Source organism: Patagioenas fasciata, chromosome 1 (genome assembly GCF_037038585.1).
Source record: "Patagioenas fasciata isolate bPatFas1 chromosome 1, bPatFas1.hap1, whole genome shotgun sequence".
Lineage (NCBI taxonomy): Eukaryota > Metazoa > Chordata > Aves > Columbiformes > Columbidae > Patagioenas > Patagioenas fasciata.
The window spans coordinates 29,311,672-29,325,210 of NC_092520.1; the positions used below are offsets into that span (position 1 = coordinate 29,311,672).

General features: G+C 40.2%; 1 protein-coding gene across 1 annotated transcript in view; it reads left to right on the top strand.

Annotated features, from left to right (window-relative positions):
- COG6 (component of oligomeric golgi complex 6) overlaps nucleotides 1-7,760 on the top strand; it is a 54,589-nt gene extending 46,829 nt beyond the window's left edge. The window contains exons 18-19 of the mRNA XM_065862761.2: nucleotides 1,669-1,748; nucleotides 5,370-7,760. Of these exons, the coding sequence (XP_065718833.1) occupies nucleotides 1,669-1,748; nucleotides 5,370-5,517 (228 nt within the window). The 3' untranslated portion in view covers nucleotides 5,518-7,760. The remainder of the gene's footprint in view (nucleotides 1-1,668; nucleotides 1,749-5,369) is intronic.
- Nucleotides 7,761-13,539: the final 5,779 nt, after the last annotated feature.

Sequence of the window (13,539 nt, forward strand, 5' to 3'; positions counted from 1 at the left end):
TGGTCTAATAGACCAATGACAAAGAGTGCAGTTTGGGGATCATCTCTTTAAATTACATGTATGTAACTCTGTTACCTATAGCAATCCATAATACTGCCACTTGAATAGTTAGAGAAGAATCCAACTGTTTTATTTTCTTCATTACTTTGTTCAATGTCCGCTTGTGTCAACACACTTTAACCAGAATGGAACCCAGTATGCTGAAATCAAACCTACATCAGTACCATCTATCAGCCTAATCTGTTGGCTTCCCAGGATTTAAAGCATGTGGAGGGAGCACTTGCAGGCAAATTCACTGCCTCCTGACCTAACCTGAGAGTTTTTTAGGTCTCGGCCTTTTAAGTTGCTCATATGTCCTTTCAAATACTATTTTAGTAACATCCATACCTCTCTCTGAGCAAAAGCTCCCTTGCTTTCCAAATGAGGGCATATTCATGAGAACTGTGAGTGACTTCGTTAGTAATTTTTGCTCACTTTTTGCACATTTAAATGATGGATGAATGTGGGGTTTAGGGTTTACTAGCTTGAGAAGATTCCCCCAATGTTCAGGAAGGTTGCCATCGTTAGATAAAGATGCCTGTTGCCATCATTAGATAAAGATGCCTTGGGCCTTGCCCGAGTGAGTAATTCCAAGATGGAGATTATACAGCTTTTCTGCCTAACCTGTTTGGTGTTTGATTAAACTTTTCTGGGTAACCTGTTCAGTGTTTGACACTTCTGGTGGGAATATTTCCTCTTACTATCTAATCAGAATTTTCGTTAGTGTCATATGTATCCAGTATTCCTCATATTTTCATCTGTGAGAAGACCTGGCTCCATCTTCTCTATAGTTCCCCATTTGATCATAGAAAGGTTTAGGTTGGAAGTGGCCTTTAAAGATCATCTAGTTCCAACCCCTCTGCCATGGACAGGGACACCTTCCACCAGACCGGGTTGCTCAAAGCCCCATCCAACCTGGCCTTGAACACTCCCAGGGATGGGGCATCCACACCTTCTCTGATAAATAATTGAAGACAACATTAATGGTCTTTCTTAGTATTTTCCTCTCCAAACTACTAGAACCAAAGTACCGCCTTTTTTTTTCTCTGCTGTATTATATGGAGAAGTAGGCCTAGAAGCAGTTCGAGGAGCCTGAACTAGTTTCCTTGCTCATGCTTTTCCCAGCATAAGTGCTCATTAGATTATTAAGCCAAAAAGTAAGAAGAAATGTGTAAAAAGAGACATGCGAAAAGAAACATGCAGCATTTCTAGTTTGAACACACTAGATTTCTGTCTGGAGGCTACTGTATTCCCTCTGCACTGAACAGACTAGGTCTGACTTTCAGAGGTGCACGCATGCGTGTACCAGCTGCACAGGAAACTTAGATGGATAATTATGAAAGCTGGATTCTTATTATTTGCCCCTCCACCCTTTCTCCTCAGAGTCAGAAACTTAAAATTTTGGTGACAAAGGTGCTAAAGACATTTGGTTTGGATTACAAAGTTCTACCTTAAAAATGTGTGTATTATACTAGGCTCCATCCTAAATATATAAAAAAGAGAAATTTATATCAGATAAGAAGGTACACTTTTAATGTAATCACTTTTCAGAGATCTGTGTTTTTACCTATTTTCATCTAACAATTTTTTAATAGGTTCATCTCATACTCTTTTTTCCCCCACCCCTAGGCTCAGTTTGATCGCTATCTCTCTGCTCCAGATAGTCTGTTAATGTCCCAGCTGAATTTCCTTTTGAGTACCACTGTGAAGTAAGTACTTTACCTTGGAAGTTCTATTATGCCTGCATAATGATCAGAAAGATTAATTTGGTTAGGTTTAGTGGATTGTGATGAGAATTCAAGTTATCAGCTGTGATCATATTTGCATTGACATTCAGGTCACAATTCAGTTTTGTTCTGACTCTCCTCTTTTTGAACAGGCCGTGAGGAATATGTAATTCTGTTACTTTCTGAAATAGTTACCCTTGATTTAATGGGCAGCATCAAAATGAATTACAGCCATCTATTTTGAACATATTTTGCTGTGTTGGCAGTTTTTTGTCAAAATTGTTTTAGAAGTATGTTGTAAATTGTTTCAGAACTATTTTGTAAGCATTCCAAAGGCAGATGAAATATATAGTTCTCCACTCAAGATTTCTTTTATCCCCACTGCTCGGTCAGGTCTAGAATTTTCAACATTGTTGTCTTCTGATGTAGAGCATTGGCATTCTGTCTCACTGAATATTGTGCTGAGGTTATTTCACTTGTCACCTGGTGTGTTGGTTTTTAGTGATTTCTTCAAAGCGTGGAAGCGAGAACTTTATTATTTAACTCTTCTCTTGTTTTTTGAATGTAACTGAACCCTAGTGCTAGGGAAAGTGTCATAAATTTCTTTCCAGTTAAATGTGAACCATATGAAGCTATTTTATGTACTTAAACTCAGAGAACTATATGCTGGACTGATCAAAAAACCTCTCTTGGCATTATTTTTCACACTTTTGTGAAGAATGTAGATTACAGAATATACGGGAAGTTGGGACTAGCACATCACAGTTTATGTAACGCAACAATATTTGGGGTCTCATTATTAGTACCTGTCCTCAGAGGGGTTGTATGACAACATTTTGTCATTAAAAAAAATCGCCAATGTCAAGGGAAAAAAAATATTGTTGGGAATTGAGAGTAGTTCCGTTGGAAGGGATCTACGCTGGTTGTCTACTCCAGCTGCCAGGTTCTCCTGCTCTGTTGTTCAGGTTCTCCTCATCCAAAGACGTCCAGTTTCATGCCATATCCCTGATACGTAGCTTGGGGGATGTTGGTGCTTTTCAGTAGTTTTTTGGGTCTGTTTTCTGCAGTCACTGTTCCCACAGCTCAGCCAGCAGCACTGACCCTGCTGTGTGGCAGCTGCTCTGCTTTAGGGTCTAACAGATCTAACAGAGTAGCTTGAGCTGTAACCTCAATGAAGCGTTGCAACTTCTCCTTCTAGGTTTAATGCTATTAAACCTGTATTTTAGCTCTTGGTATTTTTTTTTTAATGTAGATCTATTTAAAAATCATAATGGCAGTAAATGTATTTTGAAAGCCTCAATTCGCCACTGCTAACACAGAACCAATTTTTCAGAGGTATGCTTTAGGCTACCATAAAGACTCAGGCACAGTGAAATTACGTTGACTTAATAATTTCTTCTGTCAAATGAACCAGGATAAACTGGTCATGTATGCATTCTTAAGCCTTCTCCCATTGACAAGCTTTTTAAACCTCTCAGCACAATTTAAGCTGAATTCATGTCATATTGCAACAGTGGGCAGATGAGAGGGAAGCCTGTGTGAGGATGGTTGCTGTAGCTGCTCCAGCTCAGCTAGCGTGCAGGAATGTATTAACCTGCTATAAATCCATGCTATAGGTCAGGTTCTGCTCTTAATTAAAAAAATAAATTCTGCTAGCTCCTTAGCCTTCAGGTATGTACCTTTAAACACAGGCAGTGCTTCTGAAGTTAAGATACCTATTTACAGAGGTTCATGCTTGTAGAATCAGGGTCGTAATAATATTTTTTTGTAGTAAATAAACTTTCAAATTCAAAAGTTTCTCAAAATTCAAGCAAAACATTTAACTGGTACTAGAATTTTAATCTTTGGCCATAGCAGTTGAAATTTTCAAGTTAGTTTTGCAGATGTTTGCCGATTTTGAAGACGTCTTCCTTGAACTCATGTAATTGTGATCCACTGTTGAGCTTGAACCCAGGAGTTCTTTGTTTCTCAAAATCAGACCACATGTTTTTGATAAGAGACCAGTGTATTAGAAAGTCATCGGAAATATTTAAGCTTTACAACTATGAAGAACATTCCTTCCAACATTTGCCAGTGCACGCTCTTGTCTTTCAAATTCCTTCGCTCATTTAAAAAGTTCTAAGCTATTTATTTATGTGGGTTTTGGTCTTGAAAAGCTCTTTTCATTTGTGTTGGATCACAGAAACTGAATGCTGGAGTTATTGTTTGTAGAAAGTGCTGCCATTTGTGTTAGTGATAAAATGTATCATGTTGTTATGGCAACTGAACTCCTAATGTACTGATTAATGACACTGACATTATGTGATGGAAAGACTCATTTGATGCTGTTCAGTCCTCTGGAATATTTTAATGAACTTTTTCTTTTAATTTAATATTATTTGGTGCAGTACAGTTAGTTTTATACAAACTCTATGTACAATGCTTTCTTAAAAGATTGTCCTGTTACAGTAGCTTGGTGATCAGAGACAGTTGTTGTACCTGAACACCTTGAATATATTTCCCTTCTAATAGTGTTTCTAGATTTACTATTATAAGGCCAGTCTTATTTTCAGGTATTCTAATAACTGTAATCTGATCCCGTATATCGAAAAACTGGATACTTTGCATCAGAATAAAATGCAGGTTTTGTCTCTTAAACTTGTTTCTTATAGCTTCTGTTTCTTAATATTTCCTGAAAAGACAAAGCCCAGTGTACTTTGAGATTTCTTTAACTGATCAATTCTCAACAGCTGGTGAATTCAGCCCCGATTTTAGTGGATGCAGTTTTGGTGACTTTGTTCCTTTGCTGTGTATTACAGCACGGCTGAATCTGGATTCATGGTTACCTTGGTTTCCTCAGCTTCTCCTGGTGTTCCACTTGCATGGGTTTGGCTGTAAAATAGTTGTAATTGCTGTTTCTGATAGATAAAAATGCATCCACAACTGCAAACACATCACCATGGTGATTAAAGTAAACTGATTCAATGGGCAGCATAAAATAAAAATAATAGTCTTCGAAAATTATTAAATCTGCATTTACATTTTGCGTCAGGTCTCTGTGCATCGTTACTCATTTAGATCCGGGAAAATAACAGGACACAGACTTTGTAGCATTCTTGGCAAAGGCTGTAGCCGGTTTTAAATCTCTGACCACTATCATTTTCAGCTCTTCCTTTTTGACCAATTAGGGAATCAGGTGCCGTTAGGATAAAGCAAATGGAATGTATTTGCTGGTAGATTAAAAAATGTGTGTATTTACAAAGCACAGAAAAAAACCACAGCAGGTAGAAGGTAGATCACTGTTATCATCAGTCTGAAAAGATGCAGGGACGTGCAGGTGAAAAACTAATGTACACAAATTAAATCCTTCTGTTTTTTTCATGATTGCAGTAATAAAGAAGCTTATTTCTTGGTTATCAGGATCATGTGTGTGAGCTTATCTATGTATGATGAAGCAGCTTTATTTTGTTTTAAAACGTTAAGCTATTTTTTACTAAAACGGCTTTTTAATGTAACTGACACTGATTTTTAATGTGGATTTTTAGTGTGTATCTTTAATTGCTTGTGTTTAGTACAGTTATATTCCCTATGATTTGCAAATTATGTTTTCGTTTTGTTTTTTAGAGAGCAGATAATAAAACAGTCAACAGAACTGGTCTGCAGAGCTTACAGTGAGTTGTATGCAGCTGTGATGGATCCTTCAAATGGATATAAGGATCCAGAAACCATACTGCACAGATCTCCGCATCAAGTTCAGGCACTTCTTTCATAGTCTTGCTTCCCCTAGATTTATCAGAATCCATTATTCTATGTTTGTTCAGTATTTCCATCAAGTTATTTTTCTGTTTTGAATTTTGATGTGTAGCTGTATAGGTAAAATATGTAGGAATGCAGTTTTGTTTAATCTGCTTGGTGGAAGTCTAGTCTTTCCTGTGTCTTTGAATACTGTCTATAGGCCAGAAAATAGAATATAGATTAAAAATTATTTTAATATATTCCTCTAATGGAAATTGACCTTTACAATATGCAATCTCTTTGAAAAAGAGTAAAGGAGAAAGAAGCTTTTTCCTTGCTGTACATAATCCTTTCAACTAGAGGTTGAGCCAGCGTCTCTTACAACCTCACCAATGTTTTTATTTGTTCTTTTCCCTGTCCTTTCACTCTTTTTCTCAGCCTGTCATCAGTAAATGCTGATAACGATAATTTTAATACAACTGATATACTTTGATTGTCTCAAGTTCATCACTTTTACAGCTCATAAATAATTTCAGAATATTTGATGCTGGTTTTGAAATCCTGTTGATTAAATCTTTGAAGCAAAATATGTTTACTTTTTTTTGGAATCCATTATTGTTGTTGCTAGTTCTGTTATTTTCTGTAAGAAAAAGAAATATTTGAATTACATGCATGTACATAATCTGGAACTTAATGCTTTAAGTTGCTTGTACGATTTGGTTTTGCTGGAAGGATTTTGTTGTAGTGCAATGATTCTGTAGGAATCCTGACATCGGTTGAAACTTGCAGATCCCTTAAGGCTGGGACCAATACCAATGTAGGTTGTGAAGATGGTTTTAATTAGTTACGTTCACCTGTGGCAGCCACAGGTTGTTCTGGGAATTGTGCGGAAGCGCCGGGTGTGTGGTTGTTCCAGGCTGATGCACAGAGAGCCATGAGGGAAGGTTTTGTTTCTTTCCTCCTCCCGTGCAAAGCTGAACCTGCTCTGTGTAGAAACCATAATTATATGGTTATGATTCAGGGGACCTTTGCTTCCAATAAAAAGAGGAAAATAGATAAGTAGGACAGTTATTCTCTGTTGGGCCTTGTGATAATTTTCCACAAATTCCTTAACATATTGTTTTTTCAGGAAAGCCTTGTTTATAGAGAAACCTTCAGGAAGTAAAGACTTAGTAAAAGGAATTTGGGGTGCTTTAGGGTTAGGATTTTTAGTTGTGTGTTTTCTTTTTATTTTTTAAGGATAATTTAAGATAGCTGTTTCACTGGAAGTATTTCACTTTTTTTTTTTTTCCCCTCTTCGTTATTTTATGGGTGCCACAGCTATTACAGTTGCCTGAATTCACACTTGTATTAGATGTGGCTTATTTATATACATCAAGGGGGAGATGAGCAGTCATTCATATTGAATAACTTACATATTTTATTTTTATCAGTAATAATATTCCCCATATAAAAAATATATACTTAGTGGCAGCCAAGTCTGCAGTTTAGTGTATGCTTGCAAAAGAGCCAGAAATAGAGAAGAGCAGCAGCAATACATTCTAGTCTTTTGGAAAACTCATTGCACAAGATGTATCCAGTGGGCTCAGAAATCAGTTTCCTAGGTAGTACCACAATAAAGCAATATCGCCTTTTCCAAATGGGCATAATTTGTTTGTATAATAGAAAGAGATTTGAAAGCGTAAGTGTCCCTGGAGTTACTGGATCAGTCTGAAATTCTTCTGTAAATGTGAATGTTAGATTTATTCTCTTTACAAACTCCAGACCTGTTAGACAGAAAATTCTAGAAGCTTCAAAAAACTCTAATGGAAAATTATTTTCTTTTACTAGGTAAGGCACTTGAAATTACTCAGATTTTGCATTACCGTAGTATATACTCAGAAAGCTGTTCATTGTTGCTTAATAATGTTAATATTGCTTAATATGCCTATAATTATTATCTAATATGTGAAAATTACATTAGTTGTGAAAGGATTATAAATTAGCTTGTTATTAGATTAACATACTCATAAGAGTGAACGTTTCCCTGGATTTGCATTCACCCTCAGTCTCCAATAACCAGTCAGTAGTTTGCATGAGGATTAGTAAGAACTTGCTTCCTATCTTTGAGTCCATGTAAAGACTTATCCATGATTTTGTCTTAATAAAAATGCAAAACCTATAAAAGTTGTAACTTACAAAAATTAAAGCCAATCACTAATTCTGGTCTGTGCAATTGAAGTAAATGACAAAGGGTCACAAATGAGAAAGAAAGTCAATAAAAGCATTTGACTTACTGAATTCTGTCTTCCATGTTGTTATTTCCTTTGCTTGCCTTCCTAAGAGGAGGAAGGAAAGCATGATTAGATTTTAACCTGCCTTTTCTAGTTTGGCATTTTTTACCCTTTTACTTTACAAATTCTGTGGATTTCCACACAAGGAACCGTGAAGCTGCAGCCCTCCAGTTGTTCAGTCAGATCACAGAATGTCCTGAGTTGGAAGGAACCCACAAGGATCATCGAGTCCAACTGCTGTCCCTGCACAGGACAACCCCACAGCTCACACCATGTGCCTGAGGGCGTTGTCCAGTCTCTTCTTGAACACTGTCAGGTTTGGGGCCATGACACCTCCCTGGGGAGCCTGTTCCAGTGCTCCACCACCCTCTGGGTGAAGAACCTTTTCCTGATGTCCAACCTAAACCTCCCCTGGCACATCTTCCTGCCATTCCCTCAGGTTCTGTCACTGGTCACTAAAGAGAAGAGTTTGGTACCTGCCCCTCCTCCTCCCCTTGTGAGGAAGCTGTAGCCACCATATGGTCTCCCCTCAGTCTCCTCCAGGCTGAACAAACCAAGTGACTTTAGTCGCTCCTCATGCGGCTTCCTCTCCAAACCCTTCACCAACTTCGTAGCCTCTTCTGGACACTCTCCAGTAGCTTCATATCTTTTTTTATCCTGTATTGCCCAGACCTGCACACAGTGCTCCAGGTGAGGCCTCACCAGTGCAGAGCAGAGTGGGACAATCACCTCCCTGCCTGGCTGGCAATGCTGTGCTTGATGCACCCAGGACATGGTTTGCCCTCTTGGTTGCCAAGGACACTGTTGGCTCATGTTCAACTTGCTGTTGATGAATTACCCATCAGTGTTGCAGTAAATGGAGTAATTCTGGGTATCAGTCCCAGGTCCATATTCAGAACCAGTTACTGCAGGTTTGAGTTGAGCATCTCGGTGCATGAAGAGATTGCTCACCTGGCTGGGCTGAGTTAGTCAATTCTGAGAACAGATGCCTAAAAAGCCCCTTTTTGTATTGTTTAATGCAAGGAGCACTTTCATGGAAAGTTAGAGAACTGGGTTCTGGGCCAAAGGAGTTTGGAATCAACATCTCTTGACTTCCTGGAGAGCAACCAAACTCTTGGCTGTTGTGTAGCATGAGATGGGGCAGGTCTTGTTTCTCCTCTTTTGAATTTAGCAGCTGTGCATAAATCAATGCAAAATATGAGAGGCATGAGATAGAATAACCAAGGAGGAGTTTGGCCCTGGTACATGTATGTGAGGGCTCTCCTGAGGACTCCAAGATCCTCCAGTTGTTATGCAGGGGCCTTATCTTTGACATCCAATAGGTGAGTGTCTGAAACACAATTAAAATCCCAGGACTTTATCACCCACAGAATATCCAGCAAACAGCAAGCTGCGGAGTTTGGGTTGCACCCAAGGTGGTTCATCCGCACTGGTGACAGTACCTCTGTGTTCAGTCGTGTGTGTACAATCTTCTCCTCCCTATGGAAATAAAATATAAAAGTTGCATTAATTGTAGCAAGTACACAGCAGCCCAGCACAGTGACTTTTTGTTTTCTGTTACGGGGAAAGAGAAACTGAGGAAGGTTTGGAAAGGTGATAATACATTTGTTTTGCAGCATTTGCAGAGTGTTCCTCCCTATTCTCTGAGATTTATGACTCTAGCCCTGCATTTTGTCTGTTAATAGTCTTAGCTGTAATTATTTCTATTAAAGTTTTTGAAATATGTATTGGAGGAAAATACCTTCAGAACCACTAAACTTTTCCATTCATTTAAAAAGCTCTAGCTGTTCTTTGATCCTTTTGCTTGCCTTGCTGAGTCACTTTGCGGGCAACCCAGCGGCTGGGAAGCTTATAAAATTTTGAAAGTTAAACGAAGGGGTTAGACATATTTCCATGAGTAAAACACACCCTCCAGAAGCAACACAGACATGGGTGTGGGTTTGTTTGAAATCCACTGCCACCTGCTTCGGAGGGCAAGCACAGAAAAAGAGCCATTGGCTTATGCTGAGGGCAGCAATCCAAACCAGCCATGGTAGGGTTAGATGCCGTAAACAGATGTTAAATTCATGTTATGTTTGAATAGTTCAGAGAATTTATGAAATGTAGATTAGAAGAAACTGTCAGTGGAAGTAAAAAGTATGTCATGTAAGCGAACTCTCTCGCATGTTGGATTTACTTGTTAAAGGTTTCCAGAACCTTTGCATCTTTTCACCACCGCTCTGAAGCACTTTGCAATTTAAACTTCAAGAGACAATTCTAACCCTTGGGTAATTCGGAGTAAAATGAGATACTTTGAGTCACCCAGTAGCATACAAAGCAGTAGTTGAACTCAGAGCCAATTTGTTTCCTGGAAGAATTTCAAAACATGGGAAATGAATATAACTTGGATGTTTGTCCTGAAGGGTAGGAGAGGCAGTGCCTTTCATATGGCAGGACCAGGCTTCTCCGGCCATCCACTGCGTGGTATAAAGCCAAACTCAGTCTTTCAGAATCAAACTACTTCTTCAAAAGTTTTTTAAAATGCATTTTAAAGGTGAGCGTGTGCTCCTGCACTGTACTAAACTGGTGTCCTGGTTTCTTAAAAAAACAAGTTTCTCTTTTAGTGAATTTGCCTGTCAGCTAAAGCCTTCGTATTAGCTGCATTTTCCTGGAGAACCAGATACATGTTTTGGTAAACATAGCAATGGAATGCAGTTATTGATAAGGACAGATTCACATCTCCCGAGAGACGCAACGAGAAACAAGTGACCAAGAAACTGACCAACTGTATATAACATCCCATTCATGTGAATACTTCATATGAAAGTGGGAGATCACAAGGATCTCAGCCCTTTTGCCTTTTCCCATTTGCTTATGGCCGACATTAGAAGACCTTGCTAGTCGTCCCTGCGAACTGAGGCCTAGTGACAGACTGAATCCAGCTCCGGTTGGCTGCAGAGTCCAATCCAGGACTTTGGGTGCCAGCTCTGCAGTTGCTGAGACTTTCAAGATTGGTTTTGTATATTTTGTATTATTTTCTCTATTCTTATTAGTAGCACTAGTAAAACATTTTTAATTTTTCCAACTCTCTTCTCTCTGTCCTTCTTTCCCTCCCGATCGCCTGTCCTGAGTGGGAAAGGGGGGAGAAGGAGGGGCAAAAGGGGGAAGGGAGAAATGAGAGGAGGTTAACAATACATCTGCCAGGGTTTGATTGTCACCCCGCAATCGAAACCCTCGACAACTGGGCATTTGCTGCCCAGCTGGGTTGCTGGGCTGGTGCTCCAGTGCGGATGTTCACAGTAGAGGTGGCTACCAAACGCTCAAAAGGTGGGTGAACCTCTTGTCACACAAAGGTCTTCTTCTGATACCCCAGCTATTTACCTCTCCAAGTAAAGAGCTTCTTTATGTAGAGGTGGTCTGAGGAAAAATGAAGTAAACCAGAGACATTGCTTCTGTCTTGGTCTTTGGCCAACTGTTCAACTCCTCGAAGATGATGCAGGTAAATCTTAAGTAATCTGCAGAATCTGCTCGTGCAAAGCTATGGAAAGACAAAGTGCAAAGAAGCCCTCCACACCTGAATTCGTACACTTATCCTTTTTCTTATGTATATGAATGTACTTATGTATATTAAGGCCTAAATCAGGGTATTATCCCTTTGCTACAATTGTCTCACAGACTTTTCATACAATGAAAAGAGGCTTTTATCTTAAAAAAGAAAAAGTTCATTTTGGCTAGCTTGCTTAAGCAGTAAGGAAACCTTGATTGAGCAAGTTATGGCTGAAGAGTGTTTGATAGATCACTGCAGAGCAGCTGACAAAAAAGAAAAAAGGCTGCTGCATATTTCATATTCAGACAATGAAGCTTTCATTTGCTGCTTAGTGCACAGATGTGGCATTGTCAAATTGCAGGAAAATGCCTGGCAGACTGTATCACTGACTATATTTAGGGAGAAAAAATATTCAGAACACACTATTTATAGAAGCCACACAAATAAGCACAGAGTTCTTATCAGCCAAAGATAACATTAGTTGTGATTTATCAAAGTAATCTTTATTTTATGGAAAATGGATAATAGGGTGTAATTTAATCCTTTGTGAATGTAATGTATATTTCAAAGGGTTCTTTTTTGTCGATAAAACCATTTGTTGTACTTGTTAAACTAATTAGTCTTGTTGCTGTTCCTTAGGACAGGATAAAAGATGCCCGTTAATGAAAATGGGGAGGAGAAGACGGGTTCGAAAGTTTGTGAAATATTTTGTACTCCTTGCAAGCCAGTTTTCTGATCAAAACAGGTTCTGCCTCCACCTCTGCGAGTCTGCGTTAGCTGAGTTTGTGCAAAAGTTTCCTTTTCTCAATTCCAAAACAGATTACCCCAAAAATTCCCCTCATCTCTGGGTGGTTCACCTGCTACAGGCATCAGGGGCTGCTCCAGGTTCCCTGGGTACCGATGCTGGCGTGAGCTGCTGTGCCCCACGGCCGAGCGCCAACGGGGAGGGCAACGGGGAAGGCGACGTTCCTGGCCGCTTCTCCCTGCCCTTTGCATTTTTTCCACCATGTGCAAACACATTCCCGGAGTCAAGGAGAAGGTGAAAATGGAGGAAAACAGAGCTGCCTGGGTGCGTCCCGCGCAGGTCCCCATCCGACCACGCGTCTGTGCCTGGTGAGGGCAGGTTTTGCCGTGCAGAGCGTGGGGCTGAAGCCGCGCCGGGTCTGAGCTCTGTGAGAGGCTCTGGCAGGGGTGCCAGGCTGCAGAGGCAGGACATGAGCTCATTCTCTGCATCTGTAGTTGACCTTGAAAGTGCAGAGTCAGAAGTGGGCAAGAGTCAGAAGAGGACACATATTATTATTTCTTTTCTTAGTGTTTTTGATGTCCTTATTTGTAGTCTAGCAGCCTTATGAACTTTTAATAGGAATTTATGAATGATTTTCAGAAGATTGCTCTTAAAAGACTAGCTGAGCTCTTAAAAGGTCCTTTTCCCATCTCAAAAGACGCCTCTCAGAAGGACCAAGTTACAGGGAAATCCTTAAAGAAAGGCCTTTCCCCTACTGTCTGTGCCACTTGTGTGGTCATCCCAGTTCCTTTGTACGCCCTGTTGTAGAAACTGTCAAAATACAACATTTCTAATCCTAAGTTTTGCATCCAGAAGTTTCACAGGTCCTCAAATCTCCTGTAGGTGAGGTGAGAAGAACCCTTGGTCATACTTGCAACTCCCCTGGCCCCGCTGGAGAGACCACAGAGCAGATCTGCCTTCTCCAGTTCTCCCCACCTTGCTCTAAGGACAGCTGCCTACTTCATCAGGAGACACTTGCCCCTGTTCATGAAGGATGTTTTTTTTGCTGCCTCCATTACCACAGTCCTGAGCACAGGGTAGGGCTGTCTGGTTCCTTCTTGGCTGGAAAGAAATAACAGGCAAATGACCAGAGAAGCTGCTTGGTTTGTTGAGATGAAGTACGGCCTTTGCTTTGGCAAACACCAAGTCAGAAATTTGAATGTCATGTCCAACCATTCTGCCTTTGCGTCGGGCGGCCCTGCTGCTCCACACCTAAATACTGTGGGAATGATAAACATTTATCCCTGTGAGGATGCATCCCACCCAGGGCTCAGAAAGAAGCCTGTGCCTCAGGTCTGGTGCTCCAGGCAACAGCAGCAGAAGGGACTGTGGCTGCTGACAGCAGCCCTGCTGACACTGGCAGGAGCCGATGTGTCCCGGGGACCTCCAGGATAGCGACCCAAGCAAACACCAGGAGAAGATCAGTTTGCCAGCACTTTGACTTGGAAAGGGCTCTGCATCTGAAGATGTAGCAAT